General features: G+C 46.3%; 1 protein-coding gene across 1 annotated transcript in view; it reads right to left on the reverse strand.

The window, feature by feature from the left end:
- Window positions 1-11,136: 11,136 nt before the first annotated feature.
- LOC146197277 (cytochrome P450 315a1, mitochondrial-like) overlaps window positions 11,137-24,616 on the reverse strand; it is a 77,971-nt gene continuing 64,491 nt past the window's right edge. The window contains exons 3-9 of the mRNA XM_084599082.1: window positions 19,824-20,014; window positions 19,015-19,221; window positions 18,147-18,310; window positions 17,455-17,621; window positions 17,086-17,164; window positions 15,630-15,836; window positions 11,137-15,151 (exon numbers count right to left, since the gene is read on the reverse strand). Coding sequence (XP_084455208.1) covers window positions 15,041-15,151; window positions 15,630-15,836; window positions 17,086-17,164; window positions 17,455-17,621; window positions 18,147-18,310; window positions 19,015-19,221; window positions 19,824-20,014 — 1,126 coding nt within the window. The 3' untranslated portion in view covers window positions 11,137-15,040. The remainder of the gene's footprint in view (window positions 15,152-15,629; window positions 15,837-17,085; window positions 17,165-17,454; window positions 17,622-18,146; window positions 18,311-19,014; window positions 19,222-19,823; window positions 20,015-24,616) is intronic.

The following is a 24,616-nucleotide window of genomic DNA, read 5'->3' on the forward strand; positions in this document are numbered from 1 at the left end:
TGGTACTTCAGATTCCGCGTTAGATTGCTGCTTTGGTCCCAGAGCGCTGAACATTAGTTCAGTTTTGTTCTGATTCATTTTAAGTCTATCTTTGAAATTTGAGTTCAAAATATGTGCTGCTATTTCCTTTCCTGAATTTTTTATTAACAAGATTACTTCAAAAAGAAATCTGAACTTACTAAGATTTTCTTCTGTATTAATTTAAGCGTATTCTTCTTTGTCCAACTCTCTGTATACTCTTGAAAACAATCGGGGAATAGCGGAGGAAGAGCGCCCTCTCGTCTGATACTTTTTTTTTTGTTAGGCATTCTTTCAATCTTGCATTGAACTGGTCGTTGATCATTATCTCTAGATATTTTTCAGCATGCTGCCCTACGTCGATTTGTGATGTAAGCATGATGCGATGGCGCTGCTGCCGCTGAGCCGGGGTCACACCTGTGTTTAAGGTCCATAGGAACGAATGCACGTGAGGAAGTTCTCAACGCATGCAGCTTTCTGACTTCAGGACACACATTAAATCGTCTCTTCGCCGACGAAAGGCAGGTACATCCTAGAAACGAGATGAGAAAGTGTGGAAGGACATTTCTTTGCCATCAGGCGAAACATGAGCGAAACAAGTGGAGAAATATGGGAGAGGCCTTCGCCCTGCAGTGGGTATAATCAGGCTGATGATGATGATGGTGGTGGTGGTGGTGGTGATGATGATGATGATGATGAAACATAAGCAGCACTTATCCCCAGGTGACTACCGGGCGGGACCACAGCCTGTGGAGACAGATGGAAACGCAATCTTTCCAGACTACTTTCTCATTTCTCAGTGCACCTGTGAAGACGGACGTTCGGCAGCAGCTGTCGAGCACTCTTAATCAAATCAGAACAATTATACGTTATACTGCATCGGGAAAGAAATATTCTTAAAACGCATGTATGATGCGTAATGTCGGACATACCTCCTACAGCCTTTAGTAAGCCGGGCGTTCTTCCGAATCGGATAAGTTTTTTGAGTAGCCCGACGTGCTTGATTGCAAACACGGTCTTTCAAACTAAGCCGCCCGGACTTCGCTAATGGAAAGAAGTTCTTGAAAGGCGCGATAAACGATCCTCTCACCAAAGCAGGCGCTAGAACCGAATACCCTGGCCGCGTCCGGAGTCCGTTAGAGCCCGCTATGTTTGTAAACGCATTGTATGTTTGTAATTCATGTGCAGGTACAGCTCCCTCCATTCCTTGATTTATTAAGACGGGCATGGCTACTGATATTTCAATGCATTCAATGCATTAACGAAGCCTGTACTCAATGTACGTTTATTCTGTTCAGCACATTTCATTATTATTACCATGGTTAATGGCACGCGTGTCTTCTACTGTAATATTTCCTTTTCGAAAACCAGCCTGTTCCACCTATACCTAGTGGCACGGGCAGAGGCATATCATTTTCTATTACTGTTGGGTAGCCTCACCATAATATATGTGCATTGAAGTTAAACATTGCCCACATCCTTTTAACAGTTAATCATGTCGTATACAGTGTGCAGCACGGTCAATAAATTTGCAATTTCCAAATCATTGAACATCGACCTTTCCTGCGGTATTGCCATGATAGCCTACTAGCGGTGGCTGGAGGCCACGGGACATTAGAGTCATGGAGAACAAAAAACTTTATTTCTCCATAATGTCTTCATTTTCGTTTGGTAAATATGCAGTCACAATTCCCTCTTACCTACCACTCTGTTTTGTTTTATATTTCTCTTGAGGCTGTCAATGCTCTACATCTTGTTAACGCCGGAAAAGCAAAGCAGTAATTAATTACTGCGCTAACTTAGCAACGTTTCCATTAACTTGTAATGTAATAAGTCGCTTGGTAATCTAACGGCTCAGTCATTTAGAATCAAAAGTGATTAGTTACTTTCTAGCACGCCTTTATTAGAATGAATAACTGATAATGTATCAGCAAAGTTTTCGACGTCTCTTCTGCCGTACTTACGTGTATAAAGCGACTCTTAATTAAGCCAGAACGAAACTGGTAAATCTCTGCTGGCACACGTGACCAGCAAGTACGAACAAAATCGCATAGGACAGTGCGCACGAGACTGCCGGTGCCCTCTGTTGACCTTTTGATGACCGCCGGTACGCGCGGGTAAAGTAGGAGATTCATGAAAAACTCCCAGTCAGCAGGATGGCGAGACTGTGCTTGGGCCGCCAAAATGACAGATGAATGCGTGTAGGCTAGTCAGGAGCGCGCTGAGATGGGCTCCCATGTTTTCGCCCACCAATTGGATGAAAATGTCCCGTTGCTATCATTTCCATAGGGTTGGAGATTGAATGGCGAAAATTTTCATTGTGCGCACGTACAGGCTTCCGAAGTGGAGTTCTGCTGCCACTGAAGCAAAAATAACACAGCTCAAGGCCACACTGGGTTAGCCGGTAATTTCGGCTTTGAGAGCACTGAAAGTGAGGGTAGTTTACTTGAGGCATTTTTCTTTATTTTGTTAAAGTTTTGTTAACACGTTAATGAGCTTTAGTAGGACTTAAGAAGGGGAGCAGGATAGCTGAGTGGGACGAAGTTTCCCATAAAGACCAAAGGATGTACTCTGCATGCTTTGAGTGAGCATTTAGCGTTTCTGTTCTAATTTCAAAAGAAAGTTAGACCAACGACTGACTCTATAGAGAAAGCACAATGAACAAGCCGCTACAGCATCCACAATTGACGATGAAGTGCAATTCTTGAATACCAGCAGCGTTCCGCAGTATGAAGCATAGAAGTCAGCGATTTTACAAATTTTGTAATGGTATACTAAAGGGTGAAACAGTTTGTCAAGTAAAGCACTGGGCGATTCTCGTCTTCTTAATCGACCGGTTGCTACATACATGTACTACATTGGGACATTATGATCAGTCATCGCTAGCCTGGCTTCGTAACATTAAAACTCCCGCAACAACAACAAAGGATCGATTACCCTTGCGAGACAGTCAGGAGGTTCTACAGCCGCTTTCTGTACAGCGATAAACCAATAAATACTCTCCCGAAAATGAATTCGAGCAGTTCTTTCATTCCTGTCACAGTGATAGCCTGCCATTCTAAAGCGCCATATACACTGGAGGCCCATAAGAATAATTACGTCAAATGGAGTACCATTCTTATTATCTATGCTTAAATATCTAATGCTGTGCGAGTCTCCACGCGGGATTTCCGTCATCCATGCGGGTGGATGACGGAAATCAGTGGCAACCACACCTGTACATTGGACTGAACCTCGTTACGGCAGCGGTGATAAGGATGATGATGATGATGACGGGTTGTGGCAATGACGGCGCTAAAAGCGCACACTGGGAAAAGTATGATAATGCAGGGCTCAACGGCACCGCACCTGCACTGAGTTGAGAGCATAGCATTGGAGGGCTTTGGGCTCATTTTGATTTTGACTGCCTTGGTGTGATGCACTTAAGGTACCTGCGTGTCGTAGAGACTGCCAACGTGCGGCGAAGAAAAAACTAAAATAAAATTAGCTGCGGTTTAGCTTGTGGTTAAACCTGGAGTTACGCGAAAGCAATTCGTATGGCTACGCATAGGTTCGGCTTTAAAGTGAAGATATGACTTTTGCGCATAGTAGTTTACTCTATGGCTTCAGCTTTATTTATGCAATAGGGGAATCACCTCGCGTATGAGCACTCCTTGCATCTCGTCGTTGACCATTCTCATTCGAGTATAGAAGACTTTTAGTGGTATGACATCGTCTCTACGTCGAACTCCGGTGCACACCACCGTCACATCGTTCGAACGAACCTTCTCTTATAGTAACTCGTTGTTGTCGTTCGCCTCTACCAACTACCGAGTTATCTGTCTTCTTCTGCTTTTATTTCTTCTTAGTCTTTTTCTCATTTTCTTCTTCTTTTCATTCTTCTTTTTTCTTTTTATTCTCCTCCTTCGTTTCCTTCTTCCGCTTCTTCTTTTTCTACTTCTATTTTCTTCATCATCTTCTTCTGTTCCTCTTTTTCTTCTTCTTCTTCGTCTTCCACTGTGCCACGCTGACGGCTTGAAAACCTACCGCACTGTTCTCGCTGCAAAATGTTGGAAGACGATGAGCCTGACTCAAGGAGGGGGGTTTGGGGGGGGGGGCGAGAGCGTGTAGTCAAGAGACGTGGTTAGAATTTGGGAGGGAGCGGCCGTGAAATGCTGCGTTCTATTGAGTTGGGCTGCCTGAGTTAGTGGGCAGAGTCCTAGGAGCCAGCAGGGCCGTTCCAGAATTCCAGGAGCCAGCAGGTTCGTTCCAGAATTCCAGTATATCTAGCAAAGCCATTCCAGAGTTCTAGGAGGCATCAGGGCGGTTCCAGGAGCCAGGAGGGCCGTTCATAGTTCTAGTATCCAGCACGTTCGTTTCGAGTTCCAGAAGCCAGCAGCGGCGTCGTGGGTATCGAGCTCGAACGGAGCTCCAAGCGCCAACCTGACTACGGGAGCCGAGGAGACTTACGTGCCAGCTGTACATAGATGTTTTTCGGGGCATCTCGAGTTGGCACAGTTTGGCGCGTCGCGCGTTTTAAAAACGCGGACGCCATGATTGGGCTAAAGCCACTGCTACGGATTGTGAAGGAAGTGCGTCTATATCCCATTCAAGCAAATGTGAGTTTATTGGCATGTCGTCTAGGCTACCCTCTATCTCTCTTTTTAAAGTACACGGCAGTGTTAAAAGTCTCGTTCTGCAAGAAGTCTGGCGTCGGCATTGTCGATGACTGGGTTGTGAGCGAAAAATCAATGGCACGCCTCTGACAGGTGGCAGTTGGCAGATGACATGACCGGGCACAGATTCGTTGAGTTGTATACAGCGTCATGAGACCACATGACGTGGCCAAGTTGGCAAGTGCTACCAACTCGAGCAGCACCTTTTCAGAAGGAACCAAGCTCTCCGATACCTTTGGATTCCGAGTCTTACGCACTAATCCTAGGCACGTTAGCAAGGCTTCATTAAAGCGAGGCTTTTTATCTCTGTCAAGTGGTATTTCAAATAATTTAGTAGCTTTGGCATATATGCTAATGAGTACGCGTGCAATATAGGTACAAATTAAGGGATAGATAAATAAGTGATTAGAAAAGGGCTGATACGGCAGCAAGGACTCCACAGTATTTTCTCTCTTGGCTCCACGGAACGCTGCGTTACGTTTTTTTATACGAAAAACGAACTCTACAAATCCTCCAATGTGACAGCTCTTGAGGAATCACTGTAAAGTATAGAAATTAAACCCTCTGCTGAGCACCGTCTTATCTGTCTCCACACGCCTCAAGCGTTATACGCGGGTTTCCAACGCCGATGGGGAAACATTGCAGCTCACGCGGGTGGTTCCGCAATTCGCTCACCCTTGGAAGCGCCGCGTTGTCCAAGCCGCTCATGTATCTCCGCCGAGAGCAGCAGAAAGGGCTTCTTCTACAGAGCGATATCAGTGACGCTAAATCGACAGTCTGACACTCACATCGCGAGACTGGGTTACCCACGTGTTTACGCTGTGCTAAGCGTGGCATTTTTTGCACGTCGCATGTTTACCCTCAGGCGCACCCTGATAGCTCCTCCAGAGCTCGTCTCAGGCTTCGGTCATTCTAATGAACGAAAACGAAATAGGGCCCATGCGGTGGCCGACATTTACTAACCGCTCAGTCTACGAGTCGCACAATCAAAAAAGCGTTGCAAATTCCGTTCTGATGTCACCTGTTCCTCACCACAGACTGCTTGATGCTCTGCTCTGTCTTAAATGCTTACCTACTGACACCACCGAGTATCCTACATTTTAACGGTGACTGCATAAACTGCCAGTGAATAAAAATTTTCTAGTGATCATCCTACCCTTCGAAATGATTTTTACGTCGTAAGTTATAGATGTTGCGACTTGCAAATCAGTTTATTTTTGAATAAATGCAAGCAGATTTCTCTAATTTTGTTATTAACACTGCTCTATCAACACTTCGTCCTGCGTGGATCTTGGTCGGAATTTCGTTCACAGTTTATCATGTCACACTATATACTTGGACGTGTTGGCACAGTTTGGAGCATGTACACTAAGCATACAGCGATGCACACAGGCAGCACACTTGGCTTAGTCGACTGCTACGGAGACTAAGTCCGTTTTGACTTCTACCTGGCTTGAATGCCAAAGCAGGACAGGCAGTCAATTTCCCAGTTCGTACCCCTGTAGTATAATAGAGCTTAAGCTCTAAAGGAATTTCACCCTTGCACGTTTTGCTTGCTTTTCGAGGTTGCCTGGAAAAGTTATGTGGATGTCCAAGAGCCATCTGGACGTATCAAGTTTGAAACATTTTCGTGCGAAGGGCGATCGAGGTCTCTAAACCATTTCATACTCGTGGACGCAATAACTCCCAGATGTAAATCCTGCGATCTAAACACGTTTAGTTGAGATTTTTTTATTTGTGAATGATTCTATTATTTTCGTCAAGTGAGATGACTGCGCGATAAAATTCTATGATCAATATGCAGCGGCTATATTTTTTTCGTGCATGGAGGGACAAAAACTGATAGGCTGTCTTCTCATTGACGTGGAATACATGGCACAAATGGCATGATGCCTATAGGGCAGAGGTTTGGCACATTAGGGAATGCCATTTCAGCTCACCACATGGCATGAACTTCATCCCGTGAGGTGCCATTTCACCACACCACGAATCATTAACTTTATAATCTGTTGTGGGCTGAAATGGCATTCTGTCATCATGGTAAACCGCTGTCCTATACATGTCATGACGTTTGTGTCAAGCATTCCATGCTTCTAGAGCTCTCAGTGAGAAGAAAGTCTACTAGTTTTTTCTCCCTCCATGCTCCAAAGCTTCATGCTGTGTGGTGGGGTGGGGTGAAATGGCATTCAGTCATTGTGCCAAACCACTGTCTATACGCGGCATGCAGTTAGTACCATGCATTCCATGTTTCCAGAGCCCTCAGTAAGAAGACAGTCTACCATTTTTTTGTCCATCCATGCACCAAAGCTACATGCTGTGTGGTGATATGAAATGCCGTTCAGTCATTGTGCCAAACCACTGTTCTATACGCATCATGGAGTTTAGTACGTACCATGCATTCCATGTTTGCAGAGCTCTCAGTGAGAAGACAGTGTACCATTTTTTCTCCATCCATGCACCAAAGCTACATGCTGTGTGGTGATATGAAATGACATTCAGTCATTGTGCCAAACCACTGTCCTATACGCGTCATGGAAGTTAGTACGTACCATGTATTCCATGTTTTCAGAGCTCTCAATGCGAAGACAGTCTACCATTTTTTCTCCATCCATGCACCAAAGCTTCATGCTATGTGGTGGGGTGAAATGGCATTCCGTCATTGTGCGAAACCTTAGTCTTATGCGCATCATGCCGTTCATGCCATACTTCCATAGCTCAATGGGAAGACAGCCTACCAGTTTTTTCTCCCTCCCTGCACCAAAGCTTTATGCTTGTGTGGTGGGGTGAAATGACATTCAGTCATTGTGCCAAACCACTGACCTATACGCATCATGCAGTTAGTGCCATTCATTTTATGTTTCCAGAGCTCTCAATGTGAAGACACTCTACCAGTTTTTTCGTCCCTCCACGCACTAAAGCCTCATGCTGTTTGGTGGTGTGAAAAAGCATTCCGCCATTGTGCAAAACCTTAGTCTTATGCGCATCATGCCGTTCATGCCGTTCATGACGTTCATGCCGTTCATGCCATGCATTCAATACTTTCATAGCTCAGTGGGAAGACAGCCTACCAGGTTTTTCTCCCTCCATGCACCAAAGCTTCATGCTGTGTGGTGGGGTGAGATGGCATTCAGTCATTGTGCCAAACCACTGTCCTATACGCGTCATGCAGTTAGTACCATGCATTCCATGTTTCTAGAGCTCTCAATGAGAAGGCAGTCTACCAGTTTTTTTCCTCCATGCACCAAAGCTTCATGCCGTGTGGTGGGGTGAAATGGCATTGAGTCATTGTGCCAAACCACTGTCCTATACGCGTCATGCAGTTAGTGCCATGCATTCCATGTTTCCAGAGCATTCAGTGAGAAGATCGTCTACCAGTTTTTCTCCCTCCCTGCACCAAAGCTTCATGCATGTGTGGTGGTGTGAAATGACATTAATTCATTGTGCCAAATCACTGTCCTGTGCGCATCATGCAATTAGTGCCATGCATTTCATGTTTCCAGAGCTGTCAATGAGAAGACAGTCTACCACTTTTTCTCCTTCCATGCACCAAAGCTTCATGCTGTGTGGTGGTGTGAAATAGCATTGCGTCATTGTGCAAAACCTTAGTCTTATGCGCATCATGCCGTTCATGCCATGCATTCTATACTTCCATAGCTCACTGCGAAGACAGTGTACCAGTTTTTCTTCCTCCATGCACTAAAGCTACATGCTATGTGGTGATATGAAATGGCATTCAGTCATCGTGCCAAATCACTATCCTATACGCGTCATGCGGTTAGTGCCATGCATTCCATGTTTCCAGAGCTCTCATTGAGAAGAAAGTCTACCAGTGTTTTCTTCCCTCCACGCACCAAAGCTTCATGCTGTGTGGTGGTGTGAAATAGCATTCCGTCATTGTGCAAAACCTTAGTCTTATGCGCATCATGCTGTTCATGCGATGCATTCCATACTTCCATAGCTCAATGGAAAGACAGCCTACCAGTTTTTTGCCTCTTTATGCACCAAGAAAAAAACATTAGCAGAGGTTTAGCATAGTTTAACATGGTATTCCGAGAAAGCTTTACAGCATGGCTATGCTTGGTAGACCTCTTTCTTTACTCGATTTATTTCGCATCGGTACGAAGCGCTAAGCGCAATATCATCGCATCTAGCATCCATGGCTCACTGTGAGTCGAGGGTTCCTGTTGTTGCGACTGTAGGAAGAAGGTAAATAAACTACTGACCAACGCTGCCTCGTGCGGACAGAAGAGAAATGACAGAAGCGATAAAGAATGTGAGGAAGGGAGAAAGATGCGCGTCACAATAGCCATCATCCATCACCGAAGCGGCGGCGGGTGCAATGACGGCCTGCTCAACAGGTACAGAAGTCGGTAGCAAACGAGTGTCTGCCGTTTGCGGCAGGTCCGTTATTCTTAACCCGTCACACACACACACACACACACACACACACACACACACACACACACACACACACACACACACACACACACACACACACACACACACACACACACACACACACACACACACACGCACACATACATATATATATATATATATATATATATATATATATATATATATATATATATATGTGTATATATATATATATATATATATATATATATATATATATATATATATATATATATATATTATCATTATTAATATATTACGAATTATTACGCACCAAAGTTCTATTTGGTTTCGGTTTGAGTTCGACCATTGCGCGCCGAGCACTGATCTGATAGCTAATAGTGATTTGGCGAAGAATTCATTTTACTTAGCAGAAGGTCGAAACCTGACACAATGAGACCTTTGGCGGGTAATAATTTATAAATAAGAAGAAAATTACTGCTTGGGAAAAAATAAAGTTAATTTGACGTCTCAAGAGGGAAGTGACATAGCAGGTCCCTGGAACAGCAGAAAAAAAAAAAAGAAACAGCAGTGAAGAGCATTGTTAATGTCCAGCATTTGGGGTACCTTGCAATTGTAAGAAAATTGGGATTTTGTCAGACATTGATACGGCAATGGGAAAGGTTTAATGTTCCTACGCGTAGTAAACATTTCCTACTAAAGTTTTTCTTGCATTCGCACCGAGTAGTTATAACAGCCACAGAAAACAATTGAGCTGCGTTTTTTAAAACTTCTGAGGCAACTAACTCTGGAATACTGTAAAAACTTTTTAAATGTATTGATGGGAATAGCCTAAGCTGCCGAAGCACAGCAGAACATTTTTCTGCTGCAATTTGTTTTCCGCTCAGAAAAAGAAACCCAAACGGGTGCCTGCCGAGAAAGGATCTGCAGGTATTTTGATTTTTCTAGAGCAGTTATACAAAACGCGAAAACAACTGTTTTCAAGAACTCTTTCCCGGAATTTGTTCAAATTTCTGGGTATGGTATCACGTGCGTATAATGTGTCTGCATTATTACGTGAAGGTGTTGTAGCTCAATGTTATACTATTTTATGTAGGGAAGACCTTGCACCGACTATGACTGGATCTATATTTGGTTTTATCTAATATTTTGTATGCGCTGCTTAGACTACATAACGCGAAAATTGATGTAAAAGGATATTGTATGCTCTCTGGGTATATTGATTTCTGTTTTCCTGTCGCTCCTAACCAGACCATAGCAAGCGCTTCATTTGCTAAGACCGACGAAGGAGAGATGTCTGAAACTGTTTCACTCAACTTAGAACAGTCGAAGTGCTCCGAAGCAATATTTAGCATCCATGTAAATTCGGCCAGCAAGACCATGTGCTGAGCCGTGAAATTTGTGATAAGACAAAGATGTCCTTCGCTTTCCGGGCTGCAGCTGTAGAGCCTAGTGCATGTCCTCATTTGTTTATTCTTTATGTTTTGTATGGATTTATGTGCTTCCCAGCATGCGGTCTGTTTAGCTCACTTTCCTGAGGGTACTCTCCTTGTCCCGTTTTCCTTTTTTTTTGTTCTTTCAATGCACTTCAAAGAAAAATACCATTACTGTCATTTTAGGCAAGCTAATGCGCTCACAGGAAAAATCTGATTTCAGAGTACTATTAGCACCATTAAACCCCGGCACATCAGCCACATTGATACGCAGCATCAACTGGTACATTTGGTCCATTATGACATTCGAGCTGAGTGACGAACCAAATCCAAAAGTTTGAGGCAACTTGAAAACCCAGGGACACCTAACATTTTTTTTGCCCCACAAGTACGAGGCGAGGAACTGCTGATCTCTGGTCGTAAGTAAGTAAGGCGCGAGCACCATTTTCTTGACGCAGCTTGCTCAAAGCACGAGCAAATATATGTACCGAAAAACACTGAATGTTGACATCAAACTTTGAATTTAAGCACCATGTAGTAATGCTAATTGGATGCAAACAGTATTTCTAGAAGTTCCGACATTGTGTCAGAACTGCTCTTTTGGTGCATCCGATAGCCACCGAATAGAAGAGACAAAGAGACTTGATCTCGTAGAAATGCATGGTTGTTTATTTTCGTTCGTTCGCTTCGAGTCGGAAAAGAAAGTGCGATCGGCATGTTAGGAGGAACCCCGCATCACTATTCTTCTCGCAATAAGAGTACACCATTGCGGTGCACCGCTCCTTGTACAAAAATATGTGTACGCACACAGGCGCTCTGCATGCTCCATGGGTTCAGGTCGTAAGGCAGCAAGTGCATCACGTATACAGCTAGTGCATTCCCTTAATGCATTCCTTTGTTGATGCAGCAGCGTATAAAGGGTACACATCGTATATGGTGGCGCATCTGCGCTACAGCGCCGTCCGTAACAGCACAGGTGAAAGCATTTCGTTTATACAAAATCACAGTGCTCTCTTTCACACGAATATAAGACGAACAAACTAGAAAAAAATAGTGATTGCACGTGTCAAGCATCAAGTGAAAAACACTGGCGCGGCAAGATAGTGTCCGTACAGAGGCCAGATAATTCGTAACAAGGAGTTTGAAGGCAAAATGGCCGACCCGACCCAACACAGATGCATGAAGGAAGCAACATTGAGCATAAAAAGTAAAAAGGGTCAGAGCTTTCCAGTTGTCCACAAACACATTATCTACAGCAGGCCTTACAAGTTTAACACGATACTGACGACCAGCCTGTTTCAACAGAAAAAAAAAGTGAAGATTGAGCACGTGATATTTATCTCGGTGGGTTTGTAAGAGACAAAGGTGTCTCAAATTGAGTTTAGTGTCCGTTTCTAAAGTAAAAAAAAAGAAAAAAAGAAATATAATAAAATACGTTTGCATGTCCTCGCGAGTTATTTAATTTATGACTCATGAGTATGAGGATGAGCAGATAAATAGGATGTGCGACGAGGTGGGCAGTGTTAGAGAAAGGAGTGTGCGCAAACTCCGAAGGCATAATTGGTTAAAATCGGTGACGATGTAACGCGTTATGATTGGATGAGCAGTGACTCTTCGGTGTTGTTTGATTAGTTAGAACAAAGATGGAGGGGAGAAAAGGCTTGATATTGTCGGGATGGTCACTGTATGGCAAGCGATGTCATTGGAATGAGAACAAAATTAAACAAAAAAAAAGTTTAGCGAGACGGGTCCGCATTGCTTGAGTTGTGCAGCCTCCAACACTCATCAGTACCGCGAAGCCCAACACACATCGACGGTGCTTTTTCTTTCATGAGCGATTAACATTCCGTCTGGGTAAACCAAAGGGGTAAAAGAGTGAGATACGCGAACGCTTGATCGACGCAAGATACGGTTGTGTAAACAAGGGCACATCGAAACAGGAACACAGAGACGTCAGCGCAAGAACGCTCCGTAGAGATCAAGACTCCTCAAGTGTACACACCAAGGTCGGGAAATAAATATTCGACAAAGAAACTGACAAAGAGCAACACGGACAGAGGCCTCCCGCAAAATCGTCGAACACGTCGGGCGAATGAGTATACAGTTTAGTAAGCTAGTAACAAACGGTTTGCTTAAGTTGTGCGCCTTTTCGTTCCTCGCTCGAGGAAAACTTGCATACGCACATACTCCTCTTGCGCTTAACATCACGCATGAATCCCGGTATTGTGTCATTATTTTATCCAACCTAATTGATACCCCAAGAAAGCAGAGTCCACTACAGAACAAACAGCTTTATGTTCGGGACTTCGATCGAAGAACCCTCAGGGGGCTCATTGTAAACAAAGTGGATGCCGTGTACAAGGCTTCTCGACGTCAGAGAAGCTACCGATCTGCTGTTGAGATACATCTTAATGCACGATTAGCACATAGAAGACCCTGAACGCAACAACAGCGGATTGGTATTATCTGCGCGTATACGCTACAGCAGAAATTAACAGCTTTTTCTCCGCAATAGTGTGTTAGTGACCAATTTTCGACGAAAAGTTCATTTCCCTATACTATATCGCTCCCCTCCCTGCAGAAAACGTCATCCTACTATCTACGCTAGTGCTAGCGATAAAGAAACACCAAATATGCCATGATGGCGGCTCTAGCTGCTGTTTGGGAGCTTGCATCAGGATGAGAAAAAAAAACATACTTTGAGAGTTTTGGCCAATCACGGACGTCTACGACCTTCTTAACCATCTCTGCGGACGACAGTATGGTCCCTTTTTATGCTATTCAGGAACTTGCAAATTAATCGCAGATCAGGGCACCACAAAACGCGACAGGTTTAATGTTATTTTGTTTGTCTTCTACGTTTCAGCGATATAAGCGTCAACAGACAGCAGTGGGCTCTCTTATCGCCGTGAAATTTGAGCACGTAAGGAACCGGTGCCATGAAGCTTCAGTGACCACCCTTACGAGATTGCTGGTCGGCCTTCCAAAGAGGACACACATGAGATCGTAACAAGTGAGCCGTTAGTGGATGTTACGTGAGGCACACGTACAGAAAAAAAAAAGGGGGGGGGGGGGGGAAGGAACAGAGTGATATGCGACAGCCGTGGTTAGATCGTTATTTGGGTTGTATAGCACCAGACATTCTTCACAGCTTGGCTCACAAGACATCACAAACGAACTCCAACGGACTAGTGCTTCCACCTGTTAAAAGTACATATATCAACTGAAACAATACATTGGCGCGAACGGCGGCAATACTCGATGATCAGGCGCGCTTGCTTTAACACTCGCTCAAAATTAGAGCACTAGCTTTGCATATTTCAAGGTTTGAAGACGCAGCACGACAGTGCACTCGTTACCGGTAAACTTAAAAAGAAGTGCTTATCTGTACAGGTGTCAAGTCTATGGTCATCTTGTAACACTACAATGTCAAGGATACTGAAAATTGCTAATGTTTGCAAACCAAGCAGCTACGGGCAAACATCGCCTGGTAAATACATCAACTTCCCTTATCGTCAACGTCAGTTTCTTCAGACGCAGTGCTTGGTCCGCATTCAGTGGCCGCGAGTAGGTCTGATAGCACATGAACGCAAAGGCGGTCGTCATGCATCAGTGTAGGGGTTCTTCAGCAGGCAACGTCAACTCCTGGCGGATCAGCTGAGAGTTTGGTCAATGTTTTAGTACGCCGCCTTGAGGTGGCACTTCTTTCGTGACTGGTGCACGTCTCAAAAAGCAGTTAAACAAGGGTCAAGATTAAAGTAGTGCCCGATATTCATCAATACATTTCTTTAAGCTAAACCGCATAGTAAAGGGCAGTACTCTTAAAGTTATCTGCGCTTGATGTCGCTTCTGTGCTACAGGAACGGCTTTAAGTAAAGAAGCGGCTCATTTGGTAGTATTTAGTTCAGCTTTCCTGCAGAGCAGTTGACGTTGCTAGATGCAATAAAGAAAGCATGCCGTCGCCGTGATATCTGGACGTGAACACAAAGAACAGCATTGCTTGTATATGAATAAAAAACACGTCTTAAGTAGTTAGACGGAGACTGCTGCCTCAGATTGTTCCTCACTTAAATACAGGCAACAAATGCAATAGACCGCAGGCTTTCGACAGGGTCATTGAGCATCGAACGGGCAAAAGTCCAAAAAGGTCCGCGTCTCTCTTGTGGCACGAGGACACGACGCTCGACGAGCATGAGGCACGAGGACACGGCGCCAAGGCACGAGTGCGGGTGAAGACTTCCGGCCAGCGGAAGTGACGTGTGCCTCGCGAGCAGCTTTGGGCGTGGTCCCAGCTGCTGTGTGCTCTGGACGGCGCCTCGTCTTTGGCAGTTGGGCGGTGCTCGTCGCCGTTCCGCATGAGGACAAGACCTAAGAATGCGTGTGATTCTTCTGCCTTCCATACGCCGAGCGCTTCGAGGTCTTGTAGTCAGAGAGCGCTCGCTACGGGCCGCCGGCATTCAGTCCGACGGTAGCGCAGGGACGACGTCACCGAGTAACGGACTCGGGAAGCCACGCTGCGTGGCACACTCGGTTTTCGTCGGTAGTCACGAGAGGATGCTACCGAGGGGTCATCCGCAGTGAGATGGGCTCCTCGGGAGTCGTGATGAGCCGCATCTTGATTTGGACGTCCTTGTCCGTGCCCGGCGCCAGCTGGAACTGCTGCACAGTCTGCACAAACAGAGGGAAATAAAAGAAAGAATTGTATACATTGTAGACAGAGTAGCGCAGTTTGCAGAACGCCGAGAAAAGGTGAAAATGGAAAGCTCTTTCATTTACTACAACCAGTTTGCCATATTTGGAGCTGTGCTTCCATGTGAATAGGCTGTGTGATATGATCTTATCTGCGCGTTTTTGGGGGCACAGAAACGACGACAGAAGTAATATTGTAACACGGCATCCATAGCTTTGACCATGTTTGCCCTCACTGGGCCCTTGGCTCCTAACTGATCCTCACTTATGTCTATGTGTTTTCGGTTAGTGTTATGCCACACTATAACAGATACCACCATTAGTCGCGCTGTACCAACGTATCTTTGAGGAAAAAGTTGAAATCACAGTAATTCGCTTTCGATTCGAAGCCTACGTGCAACAATTGTCGAGGGAGAGAGAGAGTAATTTTGAGAAGCGCTTCAAAGCGCAGACTTACCCGAGCGATGAGAAACTGCATCTGGACTTCAGCCACTCGGCGTCCAATGCAGGAGCGGGCTCCCAGGCCGAACGGTAGGCAGGCCCACGAGTTGACCTGGCCTGTGCGGTCTCGGTCTCGCAGCCAGCGCTCGGGCCTGAAGGCGTGCGGCTCGGAGAAGTGCCGCTCGTCACGCCCCGTCGTGTACAGGGACATCAGGATCAGTTTCTGTACCAGAGAGGGAAATATAGCTGGTTGAGAACAAGGTTAGGCACCCGTCCGAATAATGAATATCTGCGGAATCAGTGAGCATTTCAGGGCACGAAAGGGTTCAAATATGTGACAATGATGAGGATAATGAAAGAGAAGATGAAGCTGGACGAAGAGCCGCCTGAAAGCCATGAGATTCGCAAGCCTAGAAGGCTCGTGTGGCGAACCGCAGTTCTGGTGGGAGGTGGGGAAATCTTGTGAACGTGGCAGCCGTGCAATGACATTCTAGGAATACGCTGAACAATCAGCTCTCCAAAATAAGAATCATGCCTTCAATTAATAGTCTCGACCCGTGGCTTTCTATGTGTTATTACGCCAAAGAAGGCAGGAAAAATTAGCAGTTCAAGCCCAGTGCCGGCACAAATAAAATGATTTCTCCGTGTAGCTTGAAAAACAGTTTTCACAGTTGCCCAGCCCCAGAGCCGATGCTTAAAGCGCTATTTCTTATTATACTGCGTTTCATAAATGAGTCAATTTAGAGTGGCATGTGTAGATATTCAAATTCGACAAGTGCGTTCAAGTGCGCGGCAGTGACCGTTTTGAGCGTATTGAATTAGTAGGCGAAATTTCTGCCAAATACATTTTCTTGGCACTTCTTTATCCACTGAGGAAATATGCGTGGAAGTTTTGAGACATCTGCTTGTCTACGACGCGACTGGCATGAACGACGCCCCTGCTGCGCTAGACTGCAATTCCAGCCAACATCTTACCTACTCTAAGCCCATCTGCCCTGCAACAGGGACGTCCTGTTGCGCACTGTATAGTCGTCAAGGGCGACACGCGAGCCTGCAATATCGCAGAGCTAAGCAACGCAAGCAGCTCCGCGGGAGGCGCGCAGATTTTTCACTTCGCTGAGAACCCGATACTGCGAAGAAAAGACCGAGCGGTGTCTGGCACTGGCCACGCAGATTGTACTAACTCGGCTGCGATAAGAAGAGTGGAAGATACATCAAGCGAGGAACTCTGAGGTGGCCGGCACGTCTATGACGGTTTGGAGCAGAAAGGAGGAAGTTGGGGAAAACGAAGGAAAAAAAAAAGCAGTCAGGAAAGACGCCTTACAGTGGCTTCTAGATCCGCCGCACGATGGTGAAGAAACAGAGGAGATTTGCGCAAGAGAAGAAAGAAGCACAGTTCTTAGCGAAAAGAAAAAAAAAATAGTGTGACGGAGGAAAAACACGAGACGAGCACAATCTCAGCTGACACCTACCCCTGCGGGAATGTGGTATCCGTCGAGGACAATGTCTTCCGACAGGATCCTCGTCAGGAACGGCGCCACGGGGTACAACCTGAAAGCATAGATGGGCACGTGATCTCAGTCAGGTGCACTCAACAGCGAACCGCATGCAAAAATTCTGCGTCAGTCGTCTGCTAAAGTGCAACAGTGACTGGGCAGAGTTTCTCCCTCTCCGTGCAGTAATCTCTTCTAGCGAAAGAACCAAGTAGACGTTTGCACGTCGCCAAGAACATCTGTGGATACCCCTATGCTTTCAGCAGGATTAGGGCTATTTCTGGTCGCGTATCAACTCCTGTACACGCAACCTGAATGCACCTTGTGCTCTGTTAAACGAAGACTTACCGTAATGCCTCCCGGATGACCGCCTTGACGTAGGGTAGCCGCGTAAGGCACTCCTCGGTGATGGCTTGGCCAGTGGGTACAACGCTCCGCACCGAATGCAGCAATCGATCCTGTTGTTCAGGATGCTTGGCCAGCAGGTACAGAGCCCACTGCGTGGCGTGCGATGTCTGCGGGACAACAAGGAGGGAAAAGACAGCACAAATTAATTCTAACTGACATATTGCGTCTCCAACGATGCAGCGTATACCTGTGTGTGCGTGTGTACCTTATTAAGGAACTAGGATATCGTCACTTTCGCCTTTTAGCGACATGGGATCTCCAGGGATTCATGGTGAATATGTGTGCGTGTGTATGTGTAAACCATACTGAAGAACTATATTTGAGAATACCACACTTGCCTTCTAGCCTGCGACGAGCCTTACCCTTCTCGGAAACGGGTCTCGGATATTTCTGTGAGTCTGAACGCATTAGATTGCTTATGTATGGTGGCGTTCAACAATAACGTTTAATTCAATTATGCCCTCGCGAAAACTGTTCCATATCCTTGCCTTTATGTGTTATGCAGTGTGGTTCAGTGGCCCTAACCACGTAGCTTGACATAATATACTATATATGCGCTTTGATATACTACGGCATAGTAGACAGTTTAACAAACTGAAGAGCTGGGTAAGTGATCGCATTAAGGAACTGACCGTGTCTGCTGCAGCCAGGAAGAGGTCGGTCACGATGCGAACGAGTTCTTCCTCGGAGATTTTCTCGTTGAGCAGGAGTTGACTTAGAATGCCTTGGTTGTGCTGAGCTGCAGACGACGGGTCTTTGGCGATTGCATTCACGTTCTCTTCGACATAGTCTCGGGCTGCACGTAAAATGTAAACAGACTTTTCAAGAGCCACTCCACGCGGGAAGAAATCGGCAAAGAACAGCAGGCCGAGCACAGCCTCGTATGGTGCTAAACAGTTTGACGTAGACCTCTCGGGCTTTAGGGGACATTCGTGCAGTGAAAGTACGCCAAGAACCAACTTCTTAAGGACATGGTTTGACAGCGAAATTGAAGATCAGAGCTGGTTAAGTTGTGTTCGTCCGACACATGTTCACATTTGGGACTTACTACCAACTGCTGCTTCTAACGCTTCAGCAGTAGTGAAGCATGACGCGAGCTTGTTTCGTGCAACCATGGAGGGACCAATAAGTGGAAAAAGGTGAAGGATAAAGTCCGTTCAGTGCTCGCTCTGCCTTCGCTCCGATGAGGACCATCTTATATGGATAAACATATATAAAAAATTTCCTGATTTTGACATTAAAGTATCTCGATTGTATTGAATTGCCTGACTATCTCTCCACCAGATTACGCGCATCTGCCCCCGAATTCAGCGCCATCTTTTGCCTTAGTCCAATTGCGAACCCTATGCAGTCAGGAAAGAAGGAATGGACACATTAGTTGATGCTTGACATGGCTTCTGCTCTATGCTCTGCCATACTGCGTCCTAAAACAGCGCAAAGAAGACTGTGCTCAGCGGCTTTCATGAAGTACGTGTCTTGCCACTGTTGTGGCCTACTCACCGAGCTCGAGGGCCCGTCCGGCTGCGCGGACGAAGCGTCTCCAGACGGGCAGCCGCAGCCGGTAGGCGAGGCGCGGCGAGAACATGGCCATCTTGGCAGACTCGTTGAAGATCTGTTGCACGCAATGTACGAACTCGTGTACGTTGTCCATGCTCGAGGTGTGAGCGATGCAGCCCAACCGTCGACCGAATATCATGGCCCCCAATGCTGCGAGACAATGAGGAACGGTAACGGTCAGAGCTGCGCTACCCGCGGCGCGGGCATTGAAACATGCACATCACCATCAGAAAATGTACTTTGAATGAAAACGTCGCTGCTGTTTAGTGTCTAGTGGTGGAAAGAGTGGCTGAGTAACAGGAGGACGGCTAATTTCCCGTAGACTTTTCTCACTTTTTCTTTCACTCACTGAAAAGATTTTTCGTTGTTTTATCTGCTAAAAAAAAAAGTATTTATTGCATTCTAAAGTCTCAATATGTAAAGGAAGTTTCCTAATGGTACTTTCTATCGCGTAATAAGCAGCGTTCTCGACAAAGCTCGTATTTGACACGCATAGCCAACGGTTTTTTTCCATTTACCTACTTTCACAACTGCGTATGTCGCTGCAAGTGAAATTTCATAGTAATCACTATCAAAAGTCTACAGTTGCGTCAACACAGAAAAACTTTAGTGAAGACATGCACCTCCCAATGGCGTATAGGCGTGCTTTAGGTATAGGAAAACACTTGTCTCGTTTTCTCATAAAAGACAAGCGACATGCGTCAGAAGATTGCGCGATTCTATAGTACGTCGAGAGAGGAGTGTTAACGTACATTCGATGGACCAGTTGTAGAGTTCGCGCTCGACGTTCTGTAAGACGCCCCTGTCGTCGCGGGCCTCATGCCACCGGTCGAGAAGGTCGGTGATGACGTCATTAAAAACAGGAACGTTGTCCGTCACAGTCTTAGTCTTGAGGAACACGTTGTTGAGACTTCGCCGTCGGTCGATCCACTCCGGGCCGTCCCTGCGCGTTTGGTGAAGAGCACGAGAATTAAGGTCGAGAAAAAAAGATCGCAGCATGGGCGTGCGTCCCAATGAATACATTTTCGAAGCGATACAAGAGCGGTATGATTGCGTCATGTTTATCCATGAACCAACCATTCCTACTCGTCAGCCCCCAAAAAGCGTCGCTAGCGTTAGTTTATTTCCGATTGCGATAACAATTTACGAGGAGATAAAAAAAAAGGGATTGGTTTTGCGCGCTCTGTGGCATCAGAACTTCAAGCTGGAGCATCTGCCAGACCCACGGAACAACTCCAATGCCCGGCTTGTTCTCGAAGACAGACGGAGCACGTCTCTTGCTTTTAGGTGCTAAGAGTCATAAAAAGTACTGCGAAATATTTTATTTTTGTCGCCTCGGCTGGCTCCGCACTGGATCCTGCCACAACTCCCAGCAAGTCCACTACAAAGAGTGGCGCCGAGGCAAACGCCGTTACTGCCAGAGGTTCACCTTGGAGTACGTCGCGAGAGAACGAGCAAAAGAAAAGTGGAACGCCAAGTGAATTCGTGTAGAAACAAGCAACAGATGTATCAGCTAGTGCCACGCTAGAAGGGTTCTTCTGTTGTAAAGAAGGGCGAGCGAGCGCTTCCATGCACGCCTCCTCCTGTGCTTTCCCAAACTGGCAATTTGCAGTCACGCGGCGGCAGAAACTGCACTGCTAGTAACGAACGGGCTGGAATTTAAAACCAGTGTGGACGAGGAAAGGGAGGGGCGATAAAGGTGGGCGCAAAAACAAAGAAAACAACGGGGGAGAAATTACAGAGAATAAAGAAACAAACTGAAACAAAGAGGCCAAAGAAAAGCGGGGCCTGCCGATGTGAAGGGAAGGAAAGTCTGAAAGCGAGGGGGTGAACCAATCAGCCGGCAGCTGGCCAGTCGAGCTCGAGATAGAACCAGCCGAGAAACACCGGAGCGGGTAGCCGAAGCAGAGAAACAGCGACGCCGGAGTGTAAAAAGATGAACAGGGGTAAAATGAAGGTGAAGGGAGCGTGTATTCGTATCTGTCACGCACAAGCACGAAACTCCAGGGCCAGTCAGTGGCGCTCTATGCTACGGCAGCAACGGGCGAATAAGGTGCTGGCTCGCGGAATAGCAGCAGCAGCACCTCAGTGCGAGAAGCTTGGTCGAGGGAGAGGGAAAGAGATAAATGTCGGGTGTGCCGACGGCGCGCCTCCTCAGATGCGAGGAGCGACAGGCGCGTTCGGTAGTCGGGAGCGAAGGGGGGTGGAGGTTGGATGGCTTAGAAGAAGAGCAGTGGAGAGGGTGACACCAACCGTGGGGTTCCCATCAGGGTTGTCTCGGGCTGTCTGCCTGCCTTCACCTCTGCTCTACACCTGTTGCGGAGGCCTAACCTTGGCCTTGAAACCACTTTCAGCCGGCACGGCTCACCCCCTGTGCACCGCATCAACTCGACCCGGCACGAAAGGGAGGAGGAAAACGGGGTGCATGCCGACGCTGCAGCGCCAGCCGCCTGGTAACGGTTCCGCGGAATGGGCTATGCGCAACGCGACATCCCCTTTCGCTCGTCTCCCGGCCCCCAGTTCGTGGTCGGGCGTGTGCACTGAAGTGCCATGCTTCGAATATGGCTGCTTTGCAATTCGCTACGAGAACGATGAGGAGGAAGAGGAGTTATTACTCTTGTTACGTCTCTTCGACGTCGCGCCTCTCTCGTTCGAGCTGCTCAACGATCAAAAGTGAGGTTCCTGCGACGCCCTCTTTCTGGAACATGTTTCCTTCAAGACTCGAGAGTCCTTGAGCGCCCTGCTGCTGGTATCGATTAGGGTGCAGCTATTGTCAGCCGCTGCTGAGGAACAGATTTCAAAAACGAACGCATGCGCGTCTGAATGTCCAGAGTTGTTACAGGCGCAAACTGACCAATCGGGCGCCGCGGCAAGACGTTGTAGTCGAGCTCATGAAATCGTTCCTTTTTAGTGGTTCAGTGCGCAGCTCCCAATTTAATGGGTGGTTCTTCCGGTGGCACAAAAAAAAAAAAAATCTAGTAAACAAACGCTGTGAATCGCACATCATATGCGGCAGCTGTTACCTCTTTCTTGCATTCGAGGACGCCAGCTACCGTAGCTTCGCTTAACAGCAATACCAGTATTGTTGAGGAATGGGACACGTTCCATGCAGAAATCACTGAGTATAACTGCAAGTCTGTGCAATGCCACCAGTGTCGCTAGCGGTGCTTTTTTCGCATACACTGCAAGCAACCCTACTGAGTTGCTAACACACTTGCATCCGTGCATCTTTAAGGGGGCATTAATAGTGTTGACGTGCTTTGGGCATAATTTCCAAAAGAAAGAAAAAACACGAAAAATTCACGGCGTAGAAAGGGTGCCCTGTTTACGTCACGCCTTTTCTTTTTTTCTTTTTTCATTGCACACACGAGTTACCGTATAAATAATTACGACATCCTCATATAGTCAAGTCACAGATTCAGCGAAACGCCGATGGAGTTCTCACATCCGAGCACACGAACGAGCTGCATCCCGTTAGTCACTGACAGGCAATTTTCAGTGAGCAACTGTTGAATGTCACGGACTATAACTTTATATGTAACGTTACCTACTTTGTGTGGTAAGCCAATCTCCATCGCTAATCAACACCTCCATTAAAAAAAAAAAAAAAAAAGAAGAGCCACAATCTCGTATGTTCTTACGACCCCGCTCATCTGTCCCACTGTCGTGTCAGTTCCGATGCCCGTAATGTCACTAAGCGTCGTAAAACCATCGCAGTACACGGGCCTGGCAAGACAAACAACGCGCCCACTAGATGAACAACGTGTCGAGATGACGTCGTCTATGCTCGCAGAGACAGCGCGAAGGCCGTCCACTTAGAAACTCCCTGGAAGTCAGGTGGCATATACCGTGAAGCCCTTGCGACACAATTATTACCTCGAACGGCGCGCTCGCATTCACGGGAACGCGACCTTTCGAAGCGTATTGCTTACGTATACGCTGCTCCTGTGACGGTGAGAATTCCAGTTATTCTCGGTGACTGGGGGGCTTTTTGTGCATATTTTTTGTTTAGCTGAAATATGAAGCATAAACAGATTGGAGCTGACAAAACAAAATGTCAGTCGCTTCGCTTACTGCCGATTTGCTTGCATTTGCCTGAATCGAGGCACAAACTGAGTTCTTTGTTGCAGGAGGAGCCGTTGTTTTCCCCGACAACGTAACATTGTTGCTCCTTCAAATAAACTGACAAAAACGATGTTGAGTTTGTTTTTGCTCGAAGGTTGGTGCATAGTTGTAGTATACGATAATACTGCTTGAAAGGATACTCCTTTAAATACAGCCAAGTGCGTGGAGTGCGCTATGAACTGCTGGAGACCAGTGAATCCTACATTTCCAAATACAAATTTAGGATGCTGTCAACTCATTTTCGGTCACTGCGTTCCGCATGACGGTGCGTAGAGTGCGCTATGAACCGCTGGTGACCAGCGAATCTTACATTTCTAAATACAAATTTAGGATGCTGTCAACTCATATTCGGTCACTGCGTTCCGCATGACGGTGCGTAGAGTGCGCTATGAACCGCTGGTGACCAGCGAATCTTACATTTCTAAATACAAATTTAGGATGCTGTCAACTCATTTTCGGTCACTGCGTTCCGCATGACGGTGCGTAGAGTGCGCTATGAAACGCTGGTGACCAGCGAATCTTACATTTCTAAATACAAATTTAGGATGCTATCAACTCATTTTCGGTCACTGCGTTCCGCATGACGCTGCGTAGAGTGCACTATGAACAGCTGGTGACCAGCGAATCTTACATTTCTAAATACAAATTTAGGATGCTGTCAACTCATTTTCGGTCAATGCGTTCCGCATGACGGTGCATAGAGTGCGCTATGAACCGCTGGTGACCAGTTAATCTTACATTTCCAAATAAATATTTAGGATTCTGTCAACTCATTTTCGGTCACTGCGTTCCGCATGACGGTGCGTAGAGTGCGCTATGAACCGCTGGTGACCAGCGAATCTTACATCTCTAAATACAAATTTAGGATACTGTCAACTCATTTTCGGTTAATGCGTATCGCATGACGGTGCGTAGAGTGCGCTATGAACCGCTGATGACCAGCGAATCTTACACTTCTAAATACAAATTTAGGATGCTGTCAACTCATTTTCGGTAACTGCGTTCCGCATGACGGTGCGTAGAGTGCGCTATGAACCGCTGGTGACCAGCGAATCTTACATTTCTAAATACAAATTTAGGATGCTGTCAACTCATTTTCGGTCACTGCGCTCAGCATTACAGTTTTTAGTGCATAGCGAGCATGCGGATTTCTATGTTTGCAGAGTGCGCATAATGAGGCGCATGGCATGACTATGAATCGCGCATTAATTCGAGAAACAGCCTTTCGATAAAACTTCGTTTAACGATACGCGTTTGGACTGGTCTTTTCTGCTTTCTGAGCACGTCTACACTGTCGTTCAAAATTAAAGTTTTCATGGTTCCGTGCTTTGGTTCCCTTCATCTTGTCTTTGGTAGTATTCATCGTCTGCAGACATGAAGAGTAACTGGCACAGCTGTATTCAAATAAATACATAAGAGC

The sequence above is a fragment of the Amblyomma maculatum genome, chromosome 3, assembly GCF_055883805.1.
Source record: "Amblyomma maculatum isolate TAMU_Amacu chromosome 3, ASM5588380v1, whole genome shotgun sequence".
NCBI lineage: Eukaryota > Metazoa > Arthropoda > Arachnida > Ixodida > Ixodidae > Amblyomma > Amblyomma maculatum.